The 17,702-nt window shown below is 36.3% G+C and overlaps 1 protein-coding gene across 3 annotated transcripts; it reads right to left on the bottom strand.

Moving 5' to 3' along the window:
• Nucleotides 1-4,085: 4,085 nt before the first annotated feature.
• On the bottom strand, nucleotides 4,086-16,961 carry LOC306884415 (proto-oncogene c-Rel-like). Of its 3 annotated transcripts, none has more exons than XM_079440246.1 (11): nucleotides 16,894-16,961; nucleotides 15,687-15,741; nucleotides 14,987-15,022; nucleotides 13,972-14,111; nucleotides 13,710-13,858; nucleotides 13,093-13,184; nucleotides 8,238-8,378; nucleotides 6,714-6,818; nucleotides 6,272-6,487; nucleotides 5,645-5,788; nucleotides 4,086-5,539 (listed from the first exon to the last, which is right to left on the bottom strand). In XM_079440246.1, exons 2-11 carry the CDS (start codon nucleotides 15,691-15,693, stop codon nucleotides 4,761-4,763), a joined length of 1,809 nt encoding a protein of 602 aa, XP_079296372.1. In that variant the 5' UTR covers nucleotides 15,694-15,741; nucleotides 16,894-16,961; the 3' UTR covers nucleotides 4,086-4,760. The 3 variants fall into 3 exon arrangements, with proteins under 3 accessions (XP_079296372.1, XP_079296371.1, XP_079296370.1); XM_079440245.1 differs by lacking the exon at nucleotides 16,894-16,961 and adding an exon at nucleotides 16,624-16,741; XM_079440244.1 differs by lacking the exon at nucleotides 16,894-16,961 and having other exon boundaries at nucleotides 15,687-15,788.
• Nucleotides 16,962-17,702: the final 741 nt, after the last annotated feature.

Raw genomic sequence — 17,702 nt, forward strand, 5'->3', positions numbered from 1 at the left:
AACTACATGAATTAAATAAAGCGGCCATAAAAGATCCACAGATTGAAACTTCCCAAAATAATATTAACATTTACTACACACTGTTTCACTAACAAACATCTAGGTAATTACAGCTCTGTGGAAATGAATGATTTATTATCTATTATAAATAGGCACATACACATGCTGTACTGGAAAAATCAAAAATTATGGTAATAAAAAAATTAAGATCGGCCGATCATGCAGTTTTGAAGTAGGCCTAGTATTTTCTTACTCCAATAATCCTTATTTACAACTTTATTTTCAAATTTTAGTATATAGGAGTCTACCTTTTTGTTTTTTGGGGGAAATTTTTATCAATCCTTTTCTGAATTGCCTTTCTTTATAGCAAAGAAATCACTGTCTCTCACCGGCGTCAGATAGCAAAGCTTGGCATTGCAGCTGCCATTCAATCACCATTCATAAACACAGTACATTATTAGACTGTAATGTGATCTTTCCTTGTGAACTTCCTCATTCTCCTGGTGAGAGCAGCGCACAAGAAAAGGCAGTTTTGTGAGGCGTGTCATCCATTTCCCATCATGCAATGATATGTGTGTGTGTGTGTGTGTATGTGCTCGTGACGGAGGACAGGGGGAGGAGCTTGACTGGAACTGAGAAGTTTGGCTCTGTTGTGTTTTGCCCTGGCTTTGTTCCAGGGCAGAAATGCTCTGACCAAACATGTATCATTCTAATGTAGACACGCAAATGGCAAAAGACTTAGGAATCCCTTTTCAGCACAGTGTTGAATGCTGGTAACAAGATAATGGTATTGTGCTAAAGGTTTATATGCTTTAGCTGGGAGCCAGGTAAAAAACCTAACTCATGTTAAACACAGAAGCACTTATAGATATAACAATACATATACTGGAAAATAAGTAGGAGTGTATTAGGATTATACAGCAACCGCATCACTGCGGTCAAAATGTTTTGTTTTATCCCAACACCTTGTGTTTTCCAGAATCGCTGCTTATTTTTGATCAGCATGACGTGCAAATCTTAGTTGTTGTTAAACTGAGTGGTTTTTATTTTCATGCTCTTCATTACTTCCAGGTAGGTAAAACATTCAAACGTCACTTATTTTATTCACCGACATCTGCTCAAGTATTTTCCACCAAGATCTGTGCGATTATTACCTCATGATGGTAATTATGACAACATCAGGACTTATGATCTGATATGATCAAAAGAACTCTATTGCGTCATTAACCTGTTAACTTTGCCATCCTTAACATGCATAACTGCCAACTTTTTCTAATGAAACACAACTTACTAAAATCCCACAGTAAAGCTTGCACTGTCCCTGCGTATGAATTGTTGTTTCTGTTTAGGAGCTGCATTGTGGTTTGCTACAGACAGACAGGAAGTCGCGATTTTAAACAGCATATCTTCCAGATAAGACCATAAGAAGAGTCTGTCTTCAACTGTGTCCTGTATTCACAGGTATTGACGTCTCTGGGGAAAGCAGCTCTAGTTCATACAGGCTATAAACCACACAATTTTCAAGAAATGTTGAGAGCTTTATCAGAATATAGAAAAAGATTATTTAAAAAATCCATGTCGTGACGTCTTTACTGTAAATGTTTACCTAAAAAAGGAATGACTCACACCACTGGCTTGAAGGCCTATGATTGTTCCTGTTTTTTTGTACAGGATACAAAAACATTTTCTTTGATGCTTAAAAAGAAAATTCTGAAAACTCACCCTCAGGCCATCCAAGACATGGATAAGAACAGGTTTGGAGATACACTGCATTGAATGGATGTCATCAGAAATGAGTTCAAACAATTGCTAAAAACATCTTAATAATGCACAAGTAATATAAGTAATCCACAAGCTGCGTGTTTGTAATAAACAAAGCCATCCAAGATGCTTTTAACCAAAATATCGCTTTCTCCAGTAAAAAAGTTGTCTTGTCTGAATCAGGAGAGAAATAACAGAAGAAAAAAAAAACAGTCCAAAACAATTGCAAACAAATATGTTGGTGTATTTTGATGTGAGTGGACAACAGGAGATGGACCTTTTCAGAAGTGATGGTGAGACGTCTTAATGGTGGATTTGTTTCTTACAAACATGCAGCTTTTGCTTCACAAGATGTTAATTGATGGACTGGAGTTATGTTGATTACTTGTGGATCTTGATGTTTTTATCAGCTGACGGCACCCATTCACTGCAGAGGATCCACTGGTGAGCAAGTGAAGCAATGCTAAATCTCCACATCTGTTCTGATGAAGAAACAAACTCATCTACATTTGGATGGCATGAGAGTGAGTATTTTAATTTTGGCCAAACTATTCTTTAATGCATTCCTTTAACTATTCCTTTAATGTAGTAATAACACTGTTGAATGAACAAAATTCAATGATTTGGCTTTTATTAATGCTGAAGGCTGCCAAATGAAGCTAACATTCGTGAGAAGTCCATTATGATCTCTATGTATTGTGTGTGAAACATGCATGGTTTCTGCCATGCATCAAGATGGGAAGCCAGTGAACATCAGACTTGAAAGGTCATAGATGTTGCATCATCCATTCTGGGCTGTTTCTACTAGATTCATTAAAAGTGATCGTATCTCTAAACTGTGTGAAAGGTGACATTATTACCTAAAATTTACATGTTCTGATGTATCTGATCAGGAAGACTTGTATTATTATTATTATTGTTACTATTTAATTAATACTTTTATTCAGCATTTAAGTGATCAAGTGACAGTGAAGACATTTGTAATTGTAATTTGTTATTTTGAACTTTCTCTCTATCATAGAATATAGAAAAAATGCAGCTTTTTACAAAAATATTAAGCAGTAAAACTAAAATAGTTTTCTATTTAAATAGTTTTCAACATTGATAATATAAGAAATAAAAATGTTACTTGAGTAGCAAATCAGTTTGATTTCTGAAGGATCGTGTGACACTGAAGACTGGAGTAATGGATGCTGAAAATTCAGCTTTGTGATCACAGGAATAAATTACATTTGAAAATATATTTAACTTGAAAACAGTTATTTTCAATTTAAATAATACTCAATATTACTGGTTTTACTGTATTTTTGATCAAATAAATGCAGCTTTAGTGAGTGTAAGAATCTTCGGTCCCACTTTATATTAGCTGGCCTTAACTACTATGTACTTACATTTAAATTAAATCATTTGATACAATGCACTTATTGTGTACATACATGTTTTTACATTGTACTTATATTTTTAAAAAATCCCTGCATGTAATTGCATCTGTAATTAATTTATGCAATTACATTTTTAATTACACTGTTGACACATTCCTTACACCTTATTAAACCCTTAAACCTACCCATACCACCAAACCTGTCCCTAACTACCTTACTCGTATCCCACCTCAATAGCAGGAAAAATGTTTTGCAATACAATATAAACACGATAAGTACATTGTACTTATTTTTTTTTTTTGACATAGTAGTTAAGGCCACCTAATAAATAAATAAATATTTATTAAAATAAAAAAAATGAATGAAGTGGGACCGATTCTTCTTTCAGAAACAAATGTATTGAATGGTAGTTTATATTTTTACAGAGTCATATAACTTCTATCTCAGGAGGGTGTTGGTAATTTATATGATAGTGATTTTACCCATGTAGGCCATTTCTAATTGATTATTAATGCAGTTTGTTTAACTGATGGTGTATGCAATATCCCTGTATGTACAAAATATAAAAATAATCATTTTAAAATAGTCCAGTATTGAAATGACATAAAAAGAGAAACAAAAAGTAAAAGAGTATATTTCCAAATTGTCGAAAAAAGTGAATCAAAAACTTTCATTAGGAAGTAAAAAAATTCCAAAGTTTCAAAATCAATTGAGTAATTCAGCAGCATAACAATAATTATGTTTCTAAGCATTATATAACCCTGTTGGGTGTTGAAACCGCTTGAATGACACAATGACTGATTTACTGGTTTTCATATTCTTGTTGTTAGGAGCATAACAGGCTCAGAAATATGAAAGCCAGACATATAGTATTCGCATCCAAAGTCTCCTCTTCATTCTTATAACTGAATGTTATACGAAAAGACATATGTACACCAAATTAGAGAGTTTAATCCTTTATTTACCTGAACTTTGGAATGTGAAACAGAAACAGATGACGCATTCAAATTACCAGTACGAATGAAAACAAGCATTGGTCACCTCCACATATCAGTAATGTAGCCACAAATCAGCTCAGAATGTATCAAACATTACATACATGAAATCACAAAATTCATGTTCAGTAGTATAAACTTTAATTTTATAAAAAATACAAAAACTCACACATAGAAAATGCAATGTAAAAGCTTGTATTTGTTGCATAAAGTAAAGACAGAACAAGTTTTCTAAATCCATAATATCACTCTTGAGTAACCAAAGAAAACCCTTGTTTGAACAGTACATTTGAGAACCTTGGATAAGAAGCATGTTTAAAATGACATAGCCATTACCCAGGGACAATTCCCTGCTAGTTCCCACTTTAAGGAACACAATTAACCTGTCATAAGTGAGCGTTTGAGGATAGTTGGTCCCAAACTTCTCCAATATGACCATCAGACTGTTATGCACATAAACATTCAAATCTCACTGCTTTACCTAATTGGTGGCAGCATCTTACAGTATTTCCAGGACAACGAGACCTTCTGATTTTCAGAAAATACATTCAGTGAACATGAATCAGAGACTACATTTAAAGAACAAAATCATGAACATGTTGAACACTTATGGAATTCGACTCTATTCGGGGAAGTACGCCCAGGTGAAAGAATCAACATGGTTCTCCTGCCCCACGCTGCTGGCAGGGTAGGAAATCTGCGAGACCCTCTGATTGGGCCCACCAGCTTCCATTTGTCTCGTGGTCTCTGCGGTACTTCCATTGGGGGTGGAGGAGTTCAGGAGCGCAGTGAAGGACTGCACACAGTCCACGCTGGGCCCCAGCACAGCCATGTTGCTCGACCCTTGAGCTTCTTGTTTCAGTGGTAGACCTGGCTGCTGATTGCCGATGAGGTTTTGAAATAAATCATCATCTATGTTGCCTGTATACAAGTAGCCTGTTCCCATTGACCCACCGGTGCCCGTTGCCCCATTCTGGGCGCTTTGAGGCTGTTGTTGGCTATAGTTATACCAATTATGGGCTCCTTCTACTCCTTGCCTTTGAGGTGGCTGTTGGGATTGCTGGACCTGCTGATTCTGCTGGTTCGGTTGGTCCTGTCGAGGCTGGCTGCTGGTTGGGCCATTAGAGTGAAGAAACTCCAGATCCATAGCGGTCAGTAGAGGAAGGCTGTTTCCACTTTCCCCGGTGGTGGGCATGCTGGGACTTGAGTTCACCTGCTGTAGGCCCACTCCATTATTGGTGGTGTTGGCGATTGGACTCCATGCTTGATTGTGTGTTCCTGATGGTGGGGTTTCTGTAAGGGGTGGCATCATGGTGCAGGACGGAGGGTCTTTGTTATAATAGCCAGTTGGATTTTGACGCATCACCCCATGGTTTGGTGGACGATAATAATTTGTTGGCTCTGTAAAAAGAATATGTATATAAGTACATATATATATATATATATAGACAATTTTGCTATATTGCTATTTAGTATGGGTTACATGAAAAGTGCCTTGCATCTTACCCATTTTGATTCTCTGGTTCATCAAACCTGCCAAAGGCACTGCTTTTGGTCTGTTCATGAAGCTCATGGCTCCTTGGGAAATGCCAGAGAAGGATTTCATCTGGCTTTCAATTTTACGTTTCTTCTCTTGACAGCCATATGGATCTGAAAAAGAAAAGAGTCATTACGCTCATGTTTGTCTTTCTAATCTACTAGCAAAATAAAGTGAAATAAAATGGTACATTATATTAATATCCGTTGCCCTATATTTTAAACAAGACAGGGTTAGTAAAGGTTGATGGGCAACTCCTAAAAAAAATGGTATTTATGAAATAAGTACTTAATTTAAAGATATTGGTAAAAAATAAATACTTTTTACTTGGAAAAATATATTTATACATTTTTTTAAATAATAATTATGGAGTGTACACTCACATGTGTGAGATTTTTAAAAGAGGATATAAAAAGTCATGTGATAAAAAGTTTTTCAAAACCAGATGAGACTGACATAAAGTACATTTCCACATGCATTTTAAACTAGATTTTAAAAATATTTGATCGTGGATAGTCTTATTTATCATTGACCCATTTGTAACAACAAAACAATCCATAATGTGGGTGTCATAAAACTGCAGGGTGATCTTTTACCTTTGTCATCGGGCAGATAGCGGAACTCCATGGGCTCACTGACCTCCTGGTCTGTGGGCCGGCGCAGCTGCATGCGCACTGTGACAGGGGCTGTGATGGTGGTGTCACAGTAGGCGGGTGTCTTGAACACTATGGCCACTTGCCTGTGTACATCTGCCTGAGAGAAGGAGCCTTTGGCCTCCCAGGTCTGAGTGAAGAACCTCACCTCAATGTCATCTAGAGTAAGGTGATGTGATGCATTAAATAAAAAAGTGGCTTTAAAAGACTAGTAATGGAAGATGGATAGATATTTTCCATAAAATAAAATGAATGGATGATGAATAAAAGAAAAGGGCATATGAGATTGATTGATTGATTGATTGATTCACTGATTCAATTAGCAAAATGGCTGAAATCGATAACACTTAGAATTTGTTTTCAAATAATTAAAATGTTCCCGTACCTTTCTGCACTTTATCGCAGAGGAGGAAAATCTCATCGCCTCCCTTCACACTGCCGCTGTTCTTGTTCACTCGGCAGATTCGCAGTTCGGCTGTATTCGGTGCCCCTGGAACAAGCACAGGCCATTGAGAATGAAGATTAGAAAATCACAGAAAAAACACAGACATGCACTGCTATGAGCAGTAGGAAATCATTTTTCACATTCTTTGACTTTATCTGCATGCACAGCCACACTTGCAAACATTATGTCCTGAGACTAAAAGAGCAGCCAAACCTGTCATGATTTACAAAGTAAGGGCGGGGTGGTTTATTGCTTCCTCTTTTCTGGGTTGTATGAGACTGATTTCTGTGATGGCAAAGAACAGCTTGCCATATTAACACTGGCTAGTTTTACTCCATTGTCATGAGAACAACATGAAAGACTTGAGAATCAGCATCTACATGCAGATGAAAGGGTTTAACCAAGTCATGGGCTGAGCTTTATTTTTAATCTGCTGACTTATTTAGCATCACACAACCACACAAAAGCACTCTGCATGCACTGCTGTTCTGCTCGTGCTGTAGAGCACCATCACGTGAGGAAGTGTTGCAATGGACCATGCTCACTTCCTGTAGTGTGGGATGTGGCCACTGACAGATCTGTCACCTAAGCAATGCATTGCCACAGCATCATGCTCTGTGTAAATCTGTCAAAAGTGCTGCCAAACGGGTGTGTTCTGAAGGGTATCGCTATACCACGTTTTTTCCTCAATCTAAAATAAAATACTATAAAATATAGGAGATATTGAAAACCAAAAGTGAGTATTAAGGCCCGTTCACACCAAGCACGATAACGATAAAGATATAGTTCTAAAAATCTTTCTCAGTATTAAAGAATAGAAGCGTCCACACCACAACTATAACGATAAAGGCACAGAGAAACGATAATCACTTTTGGAATCACTTTCAGAACAATTTTTTTTCCAGCTGATGAACGATAAAAACACTGACAGCCAATCAGAATCCATCCTGCTATAATGTGCTCGAGAATTTAAAGCGGCAGACCCATGTGCGCTTAGAATAAACAGACAATATCGTTCGCTGGTGTGGACACTAATATCATTATCTTTATCGTGTGAACGGGCCTTTACACTGGTAATTATTAACATTAAATAATCCCGTTTCAATCTACAGACTCAGACTAATTTTTGCTCATTTTCATTGGTTATAATTTATAGAACATGATATAGAACAAATAAGTTCTATACTTGAAAATTATATAAAACGCCACAAAAAAAATTTAACTACTAAAAAATATCACATTTAGCTTGGTTTTTATGTAGTGGAGTGAAATTTACATTACTGAAAAATGCTCATTATTACTTATTTTTTTAATACTCATATAAAAATCATTACAGTAAATACTGTAATAAATTTGACTTTATTTAAATCCAGAAACTAAAGGCAATGATAAAAAAGTACCATTATAAAAATTATTCTGCCATGCAGAAATGACAGCATGTGCTTTTAATTTGTGTGAACTCACTGTTGTCATAGATGGGGTTGGAGACGATGGGAGGCAGTGCGGTGTTGTACAAGCCGGTCTCATCTTGCAGGAAAACTTGGAAGCAAAGACGCACCACATTCAGATCATATTCCTCAGTCTGCAGCAGATGATCCTGGGGAACTGTGGACACAAAACATACGTTCAAAGATGCAGTGCGCACAAAAAAACATAACACATTAATACCAGATGTAATTTGTGTGTCAAAACAGAGCAGAAGATATACAGAGTCATGTGAAAGAGGTGCATGAAGAAGAAAGGGGAAGAGGGAGAAGAAAATGAAACAGGTACGAGAACGAAAACCAGGTCAGTTTGTTTAAAACTAGCTGACACACTTGTGACACAACTTGTTTTTTAGATTTTTTCCGTTGCTTGCCTGACAAAGACTTTAGGGTCAAAATATTGTTCTGATTTTAATAAATAGATTTTTGAGAGCAGTAGTGGCAGCACTGACAGTTTTAGATTTCTTTAACATGAGAATTCTTTCTCTTGTTAAAAAAGCATGCTTACCACAGTTCTGCAAAATATGAATAAACCAATAAATAAATATTACTATAAATAATACAATTTTAAAATGAATTTCAATTTAATATTATTTTGCTGTATTGCCTTTTGTTTGATGATTTAAATAAATTTACTTAAATATAGTATTTTTTGTACTTTTTACAGTACATTATTGTAATGTTGATAATTTAATTTATGCAAAAATATACACATTTAATGTATATATAACTTGGAAAATAATATAGTTTTTTTGTACCTTTTACAGTAAATTACTGTAATATTGATAATTTATGCAAAATATATACATAATAAAAAAAATCAAGATAAATATGACATATAATATAAAAGATAAATAAATGATATATCATCATTTTAGTAATTTAATTAATTGTACAGTTATTTTTTTTAGACTAAACGACACCAGAGGCAGACAAAGTACACAACTTCATTACTTGAGTGAAAGTACAGATACTACTGGTCAAATATTACTCCATTACAAGTGAAAGTTGTAAAGACAGATCTTTACTTACAGAAGTACTTCAAGTACTACAGAAGTACAAAAGTAAATTAAATTTTTTATGTCAATGCACTGTTTTATTTTTGTTGTTTATAATACTTGCAATACCGCTGAAGCAGCTTACAATGCATTAGACCTACTGAATACACCGACTAACTTGTAGTATCTTTGGAATAAAGAGCTTTTAGAATGTTAACAAGTGAGTTGAAAAAAAAAAAGTAAAATGAACACCCCTGCCCACCCCCACAAAAGCAGGATGGTAGTGATCTCTCACAGCTCTGGCAGTGTGCACACATCTACGTGTAGCCATTCATCCACTTTTGAACCGAGTGGACAGCAAAAATGCTGTAAATACAGACAGATAAAAAAAAATCAAAAATCAAACCTGCTTTAAAACCCAGCAACACAACTGTAGCTGTATAAGTTTACAACAGCAACACTGCTTTAACAAAAAAGCAAAACAGCAAGATTTATTTGACATCATCGCTCTTGCGGTAAGTTGATGTCATACACAGAACATCTGTGCAGTGCTGCTTCAAGTCAAACACCTATTGTGTTTTGTTAGGAGATGCACAACAGTTGTTCTTTGGCTTTATAGGTAATATTTTCGTTTACACAATTTTGCAAAATCAGACAATATTGTGTCTAATACATACCACAATATAAACTTCTTAATATTGAATAGTTGCAAAAACATGTCACATTTGCAACTGGTCAGTGTTAAAAAAAATGCTGGGAAAATCACTTTACGTAATCCGACAAGAGTGATTACTGATATGCTGTCAAAAAATCTAATTTTCGAAAAGAAAAAATACTCAAGTAAATATACTCCACTACTGTCCGCCTCTGAACAACACTTGACAATCTAAGCCATTGTGCAGGATTTACTTCAACTTTAGTTGTGATGCCACATATAAATAAGTGATATAAATGTATATTTAGAATTTGGCATTACTGCTCACAATATAATTCCTTTTTAATTTAAAAATTTTGTTTAAACTGCTTCCAAGTCATATTTTGGACTGAAACACATGATACAATAATGAACGCCCAACCAAGGTGCATTTAAAGGCAGCATTAATACAAAGCGTAGTTGTTGTCCAAGTCAGAAAAGCAAGCAGCATGCAGTGCACTTGCAGAGTTCACCCAGCATCACCAGAAATGCCACTGACACATCAGTGTAGACATCTCTTAGTGTGCGTTTGTCTGAGGTCACAGAAGGTGGAAATAAAGAAACAGAGACAAAGTATCACTGACGACTCTGCAGCAAAGGGGGTGGCCTCCTGACGCGAAGAGACACCTCTGTCCAGACCACAAGCCCAGAAGTGCGAAAGAAGGGTGGAGACGGATGTTGAGCAGCGAGGAGCACAGCAGACAGATGTAAAACAGACAAGAAGGAACAGAAGAACAAAGATAAGGTGGGAGGAGATGAGTGGGTGTGGAAGATAGCGAGAGGCGGAGTGTGAGAAAGGCAACTGCGAGCCGTGGTGTGGTCATGTTTATTTGCGTATATGTGTGCCTCTGGTTTAGCATTTAGTGAAGTAAGAGAGCAAGAGAAACGAGTGGACAGCAGTCGCAGGTGGTGGATGATTTTAGGTTAGCGTGGGCTTCTGGAAGGTTAAGCAGAGGGTTCGAGTTGTAGAGACAAATGGGGGCAAGCAGGTGAAGATTCTCCATTCTGTGGGCAAACCACCATTCCTAACCCTGACACTCATATCTCGTCACCTGAACCCACCATCTGTGACATCTAACACCATACTGTGCGCTCAACACCCACTCAGAACCCATCACGGCAAATCTAACTATGGGCAACCTCATAGACGCCACGCGTTTTTATAGCGACATACTTTTTCGCCAACATGACATGTATGCCTACTGATTAAACTAGCTGTTATTTCGCACAGTCACATATTACCAGCCAAGTAAGGGCACTGTAATCAAATGTAGAAATGTCATGAAATGCACTTTTTGATGTGCAGTTATGCACAGTTTGAACCCTCAAACCCTCAGGTTTTAACGTGAACATGTAGTGCTATGTAATGGCAAATATTTTAGGATGTTACAGTTCGGATCACATTAATGCATGAAAATGACTAAATTAATTACTAAAACAAATATATTACTTGCAAAATATTCTAATGCTATATTATATTGGCTGTGTGTATATAACATTATTATTCACATCAAAAAGCATGAAAGGTAATACTATATTTTATCCTTCTTAATGTGTATACTGTTAAAAACTGATTTTTCAAAGTCGAGTATAAGAGAGAGTAGGTTGGAGTATAGAATATAGATCAATTTCAGTCTTGCAGTCTTGTTGCTTGCAGTTTCTCTGTTTGCAAAATTTACCAGCAATGTTGAAGTGAAAAAGGTTTCGAAATAATTTTTATCATTGTAGAAGTATTAAGCAGAACATGAAACAATTACATCATTAATCACAATTACTGGTATGACTTTTAATTCTCAGCTATCCTTTCATGTCCGTGACAGCCCTAACCACAAAACAAATACCTCCTCACAAAAAACATTCGATTACCTAGTCAATAAATGAAATGAATGACAGCATACACTGTATATGCATGCGTCATCAGTTCAATCATTGTGGGATAACGTCAGTGCAAATGAGGTCACCCCTGGCAGGTCACCCCTTCAAAACATGACCAAACTTCAAAAGTAATATCAAAACTAATCTCACTACGACTGCCATCATGACTAATCTACCTAATTTCAGGGGACTGTCAGAGTTACGCTGCCAAAGAGAGAGATCTTTATTTGTTTATCACAGCAGAAGCGAGAGCAGTCCCTCAAACAGCCATCACCACAGAGAACAGCAGAATAAGCATGAGGAAGCAAGTTCACAATCTAGCATTCCCTATGTTCACTAACCATGTTGTGTGAAGTCCTGTAGCAACAGTTTCATAATTTCTCAAATATCATTTGTCTAGACAGGGGTATGACACTACATGATGATTCTACACCATCTGCTAACATAAATCACTTCATAAATAACACCTTAAAGAATATCCTCGTTTTAAAGTGCAGGCATTTCCAAAAGTTACTCTGTAGGTCAACTAGTCAGACTTATTTATCCCAAAAACAATTGCTGGGGGGTGGCGGCAAGACACAATCTGAAACTTAGACCTAGAAAATTACCTAGAGAAGCTGCTTTATAAATGTTGACCGTGATGTAATTTCCTCCCACACAATAATTTGCATGGAATTTCTGAAGTATTTGGCTGTTTGCATACTCGAGGCAGAATAAACCAAAGTTGTAAATTACACAAAAAAAGTATAGTTTACAGTTCCTCCTGACATTCCTCCCTCTCTAAATAAATTCCCCGTGATCATATGCCACTCAATACCGCAGCCAGTTGTGCAACACCTTCACTAAATAAAGAGAAGTGATTTTTTTCTACCCTAACTTCATTGTCAGATGACAGTTTGTGTCATACAGTATTGAGGACAGGAAAGAGAGAAATGTGTAAGCTTTCAACATTGGCCATCATCTAAACGCATAATTTCTGATAACAAGAGAAAGTGAAAGAAACTGGGTTAGTAATAATGATAAGAGGTAAGAGAGGTGATTAGAAGGTCCAGATGGAATTTGCAGATGTTTTCCGTGCAAAATTTGAGGATAAATCTGTGAACTAATTTGTAAGACACTATGCATAAAAGCATCTACTAAATGAATACAAATAAATATAATAAAACTAATTAGTTGGGGCAAGTGTTGACATTTTTACCCCAATTTTGATTAAATTTGAGGACTTTTCTATTTGGGCAGATAGAGAAAAAAGTGCCATTTGTTCTCACCATTGAAGGGGTTGATTCTTCGCGCAATCCTCTGCATTATGGCATCTCTCACTTCCCTTCTTCGCACACACTGGATACCCAGGTTCTGAAACCTGGAAAAAACAAAGAAACGATCTGTTAAACTGTGTCGCCTGGTTTTGAGCGGTCAGATGTGTTTAGTTCTATGTACTGTCCATCTTGAACACTGATCCCAAAGACTAAAGTTAACAGGAAGAGTGAGGTTAGAACTAACCATATGCTGAAATACTGTTTAAAATTGAGGGCAGACTGGAGCTCTAAGGCTCTCATTTTGCATATCAGGGGAATCCCCTGCATGGCTCCCAACTCTGAAACAACATGCTTCTTTAAAAAAAATAAAAAGAAGAAGAATGGACAGCCTTTCGGAAGAGAACTGTGGTAGTGTGTGGGCTGGAGTAATACGGAAAGCACATTGGAATGGCTTTGATGTGGGGCACAGAGATGTTTCATTTCATTAGAAGGAAAATGGTAAGAAGGACCAAACGAGATTAGAACAAAATATGCAGATAATATATCTGCAATCAAAAGGTTTTTAACCTCCAGTATTTAAGTGACATTCAAATTATTTTGACATTTTAACATTAAAAGCACCAACTTACGCGATGACTCTTCGTTCAGGTCCAAATTCTGCCTCATAATAACCATCCTTGCAGTCCTTACCCACCAAGTCATGGGGATGCGGTTTATATGGGTCACTTTTGGTCACCAGGGTAACACGTACTTTTCCTTTCACGGTAACATTTAGAATCTAATAGGGAGAGATATAAAGAGAGATGCTGTTTATAGAATCACTTATTAATCACATTTTCTTTAAAGTTTAATTATACGGTGAATTCTTTCTTCAGTGGTGCAAGCCGGTACCTGAATGCTTGGGTAGGTTCTGTTATTGTCTGAGCTTCTTTCTCCGGGTATGCTGCCCGCTGAACGACCCTCACATTTGTACCTGAAGCGCATGCCTCTCTGTTTTGGCTGCTCGAAGATCTGAACACAGGGCTCTCCCACTGCACAGACCAGCATAATGACATCAGACAGATTCAGAGATTTGAATATCATTCTTTTAAATGTTCAAATTGATTAGACAGAGCATGTCAAAAACTTAAATGAGTCTTATTTATTAAAATGCCAGCACTGAAGATGCATAAGAGGATGACAATGGCCTCAAAAAACACCTGCAGAAACAACATCTTGCGTCTTTCACAGAACCTGACCATAACCTGACCACAAACAACACAGCCTGCCAGTAAATTATTTCCCGCGCTCTGCACCTGTGGGCACAGAACTTTACCAGTTCATCCAGGTGCCATTATACTAAGCATATCATAACTTCTTCAAACACCTGCACAAACAGCTGTATTTGGCATGCAATATATTTAGTTGTTTTTAACACACTTGCTTCTGACATTGCCACGAACAGATGAGATTTATTTACCTATGCATTCTTACTCTGTGAAATGTCATAAAATAAGCTGGGGAAGATATGAAGATATGACTTCCTGTAAATTTCAAATCTCTTGAGCAGGCAGTAGTGAGTGACATCTGTACACTTCACTAAATTATACATTGGCTCTGTTTCATGCATTATAATGGTTATAATGCATGAAATAGAGCCAATGTATAATTTAGTGAAGTGTACAGATGTCACTCACTACTGCCTGCTCAAGAGATTTGACACTTACAGGAAGTCATATCTTCATCAAACAAAAGAGGAAGTAATGTAAGGAAATCTGAACATTACATCGTTTTTACAAGGGCAACTGCGTGACGTTTAAACATACTTGATGAGTAATTAGGCAAAGTTTATGATCTACCCTAAACATGTTACTAGCAACGACAGAATACGTTTTACACTTGACACAGATTAATTTAATGTACTTACTTAGATTGGGGTCCCTGTGCATTGAGAGGGTATGCACTGTAAAGAAAAGCATGAATAGAAGAACAGATGAATACAGGCAATCAGCTAAATACGCGTTATAATGCATATTATATTGTACAAGAATTAACAAACGTGCAGATTAGAATATCAGAGCTGAAACAGCTTTTAAAAGTTCCTCATTTTTATTTCCTGGTGTTACTTTGTCCCTCGTGTATTCATGTACTGACAACTTTAGTTTACATACGATACGATTAAGAACTTTGTTTTCAGGTATTGCTTTTGTTTCGCAAGTGCTTTCTGTAATTGTACACTTCAACAAAGAAAACTCTGCGTTTTATTCCCTGTAATATATAAAACTACAAGCCTGTATGTTGTTTTCTTAAATAGAATCAGATTTGAAAATGCGGAACATGTTAGCCTACTGAAAGATTACAATTTACATTGTCAAGATTTACAAACACACCAGAAATAGCATAAAAAGTCGTTACTGAGAAGATTCTATATGATAAAAATTGAGTTGGTACATTAAGTATCTTTAATTGGCTATCTAAACAACTCATTAAAACAACAGTGCTGTTTTGAATCGACTATCTATTACACAGACTTGAACTGCGCATCATTTAATTTAAGACTGGTAAAAGCAAGAAAGGAAAAATAAAAATACAGTTACTTGATTAATTTAATAAATACTGATACTCACCATCCATGTTATGCGAACACCCTTGTCTTAGGTTTTACGTCCGAGCTCTGAACTGCTGAACAGATATACAGTAACACTTCAGCACAGAAGAGTATTGACTGGGAATTCCCCACTATATACAATTTGCTCACATTGCAGGTCACGCCCCTATGGCAAGCCGCTTTCATTTTTACTGAAGCTACTTTACTTTCTAATGCACTAGCCATAAATTGTAACTCACTAGTGACTTTTTCAGTTTCTCTAATAAGTATTTTTTTTTAGATGCTAGTATTTTTCCTTTACTGTTGCTCACTATCCGATAGTAGCAAGAAACTATTCAATTGTTAGTGAAATTATCAAATTTTTGAATTTTATGTATTCCACTTGCTGCTGATACTAATTGCAGTTTTACTAATAACTATACATTATGTGTGCGTACTCATTCTACTACTACTTTTCAAATAGGTCTTATCCAGTAATACTTGTTAAATATGCACTGGTTTATTAGACATTTGTTGTGCATTCCAATTGCTACTAGCTAGTAACTACTGATTTTTAATCAAACTATAAAGTAGATATTCTGATAATTACTTATAGAAAGTAAAAAAAACAAACAAACAAAAAAACAATTGCAACTAGTGAATTTTTTTTTTTTACTTTTGTTGTTGTGCTTTCTGTGTTGGTAACTTAATTATCACTTTCAGTCTTGTAATACATATGCCATACCTCTTTAATATATCAAAGCAAGGAGTTTGCCAATAACGCATTAGTGCAAGAAAGACATTACATATTAGCCACTTTATTTAATTTATGTCAAAGACTATATGCAAATCTGATTAACCAACATGTTACCAGCGTTCCAGTCATTTATCTTACATACTGTGTAACTGAATAGATAGTAGCCACTACTGGATTACATATGAAACAAAAATAGAATATTAATATGGCTTGCCATAACCTTCAGCGCAGAGATGTGCATGCGGCGACGTCAACTTCAAATTAAGCAGAAATAAAACGAGAAATGTCAAGGTGCTCACAATAAATTAATGTTTACTTTACTTTCCATTTCAAACAATAACAAGACGTTTTGAGATTTTGAAATCCCACGAAAAACTCAAGTTCATACAATAAGTTTCATTTCAGTCAGACAGACACTTGCTGGGAATTTTTACACTATGTTCTCCTGCTTGTTTAATTGACTAAAGAAATTTCCTCTTATAAAACAGACCTAAAGGCAGGGTTCATTCATAAATGAAAACACTATAGCTGTTTACGCGTCTTTATTTTGTTCCAATCCAGCGTATCTTTCGTTGTTGAGCGGAACACGAAAGGAGACAGTCAGAACCATTCATTTTCAACGTATGGAAAAAAGATGCAGCGATATTGAAAGGTGACCGCTGTCAGCCTCTCACATATCTTTTTGTTGGGTCCACGTTAGAAAGTAACCAATGGAACAGAGTTCGGATGAGAAAATGACATTGTAAACTTATTCCTTTAAGAACCAAGGATCAACATTTGAAAGAAAAAAAGTACATGAACTCGTTCTGATACAGTTTAGCTTAACAGTGGGCATCATTAAGACTGAATGACCAGTAGCTCAAATTAGTCTTTTTTTAAATGGACGCCGCTTGTAGGCTATTTACTGAAGTTCACGCCGCTGTTAAACTCAAGTTAGGGTAATCCCCTGTATACGCAGTGGGAATCTCCCACAAACAAGAAAGTTTGTGTCCAACAACAGTGAGAGAACAACACTTTTTATAGAGAAGTTACGTTCTGACTTTGTTGAATTGTACATTTACCTATAGGGTTATTCGCAGGTTAGTTTTGAGGCTCCTACATGAAGACATGTGTTTACCTCATTACTAACATGTACGTCACAGGGATCGCCCATAGCAGGTGATGTTATCTTAAACAATGCCACTTACCATCTGATAGCCTACACTAGGTAAAGAACAGGTATATGAATGTGCCGCTTTTTCTCGTCGTTGTATTGCAAAGAAAACCGTTTTGAAAAGAAGAAAAGACAAAAACCACAGG

Source organism: Barbus barbus (assembly GCF_936440315.1).
Source record: "Barbus barbus genome assembly, chromosome: 18".
NCBI classification, from domain to species: domain Eukaryota; kingdom Metazoa; phylum Chordata; class Actinopteri; order Cypriniformes; family Cyprinidae; genus Barbus; species Barbus barbus.

What these genes read in the sequence shown, in the direction of transcription:
- LOC306884415 (XM_079440246.1), bottom strand. An exon ending in GCACAGGGACCCCAATCTAA is followed by an intron (nt 14,112 to 14,986) that starts GTAAGTACATTA and finishes TGGTCTGTGCAG; the next exon opens with TGGGAGAGCCCTGTGTTCAG. An exon ending in GAACCAGAGAATCAAAATGG is followed by an intron (nt 5,540 to 5,644) that starts GTAAGATGCAAG and finishes TTCTTTTTACAG; the next exon opens with AGCCAACAAATTATTATCGT.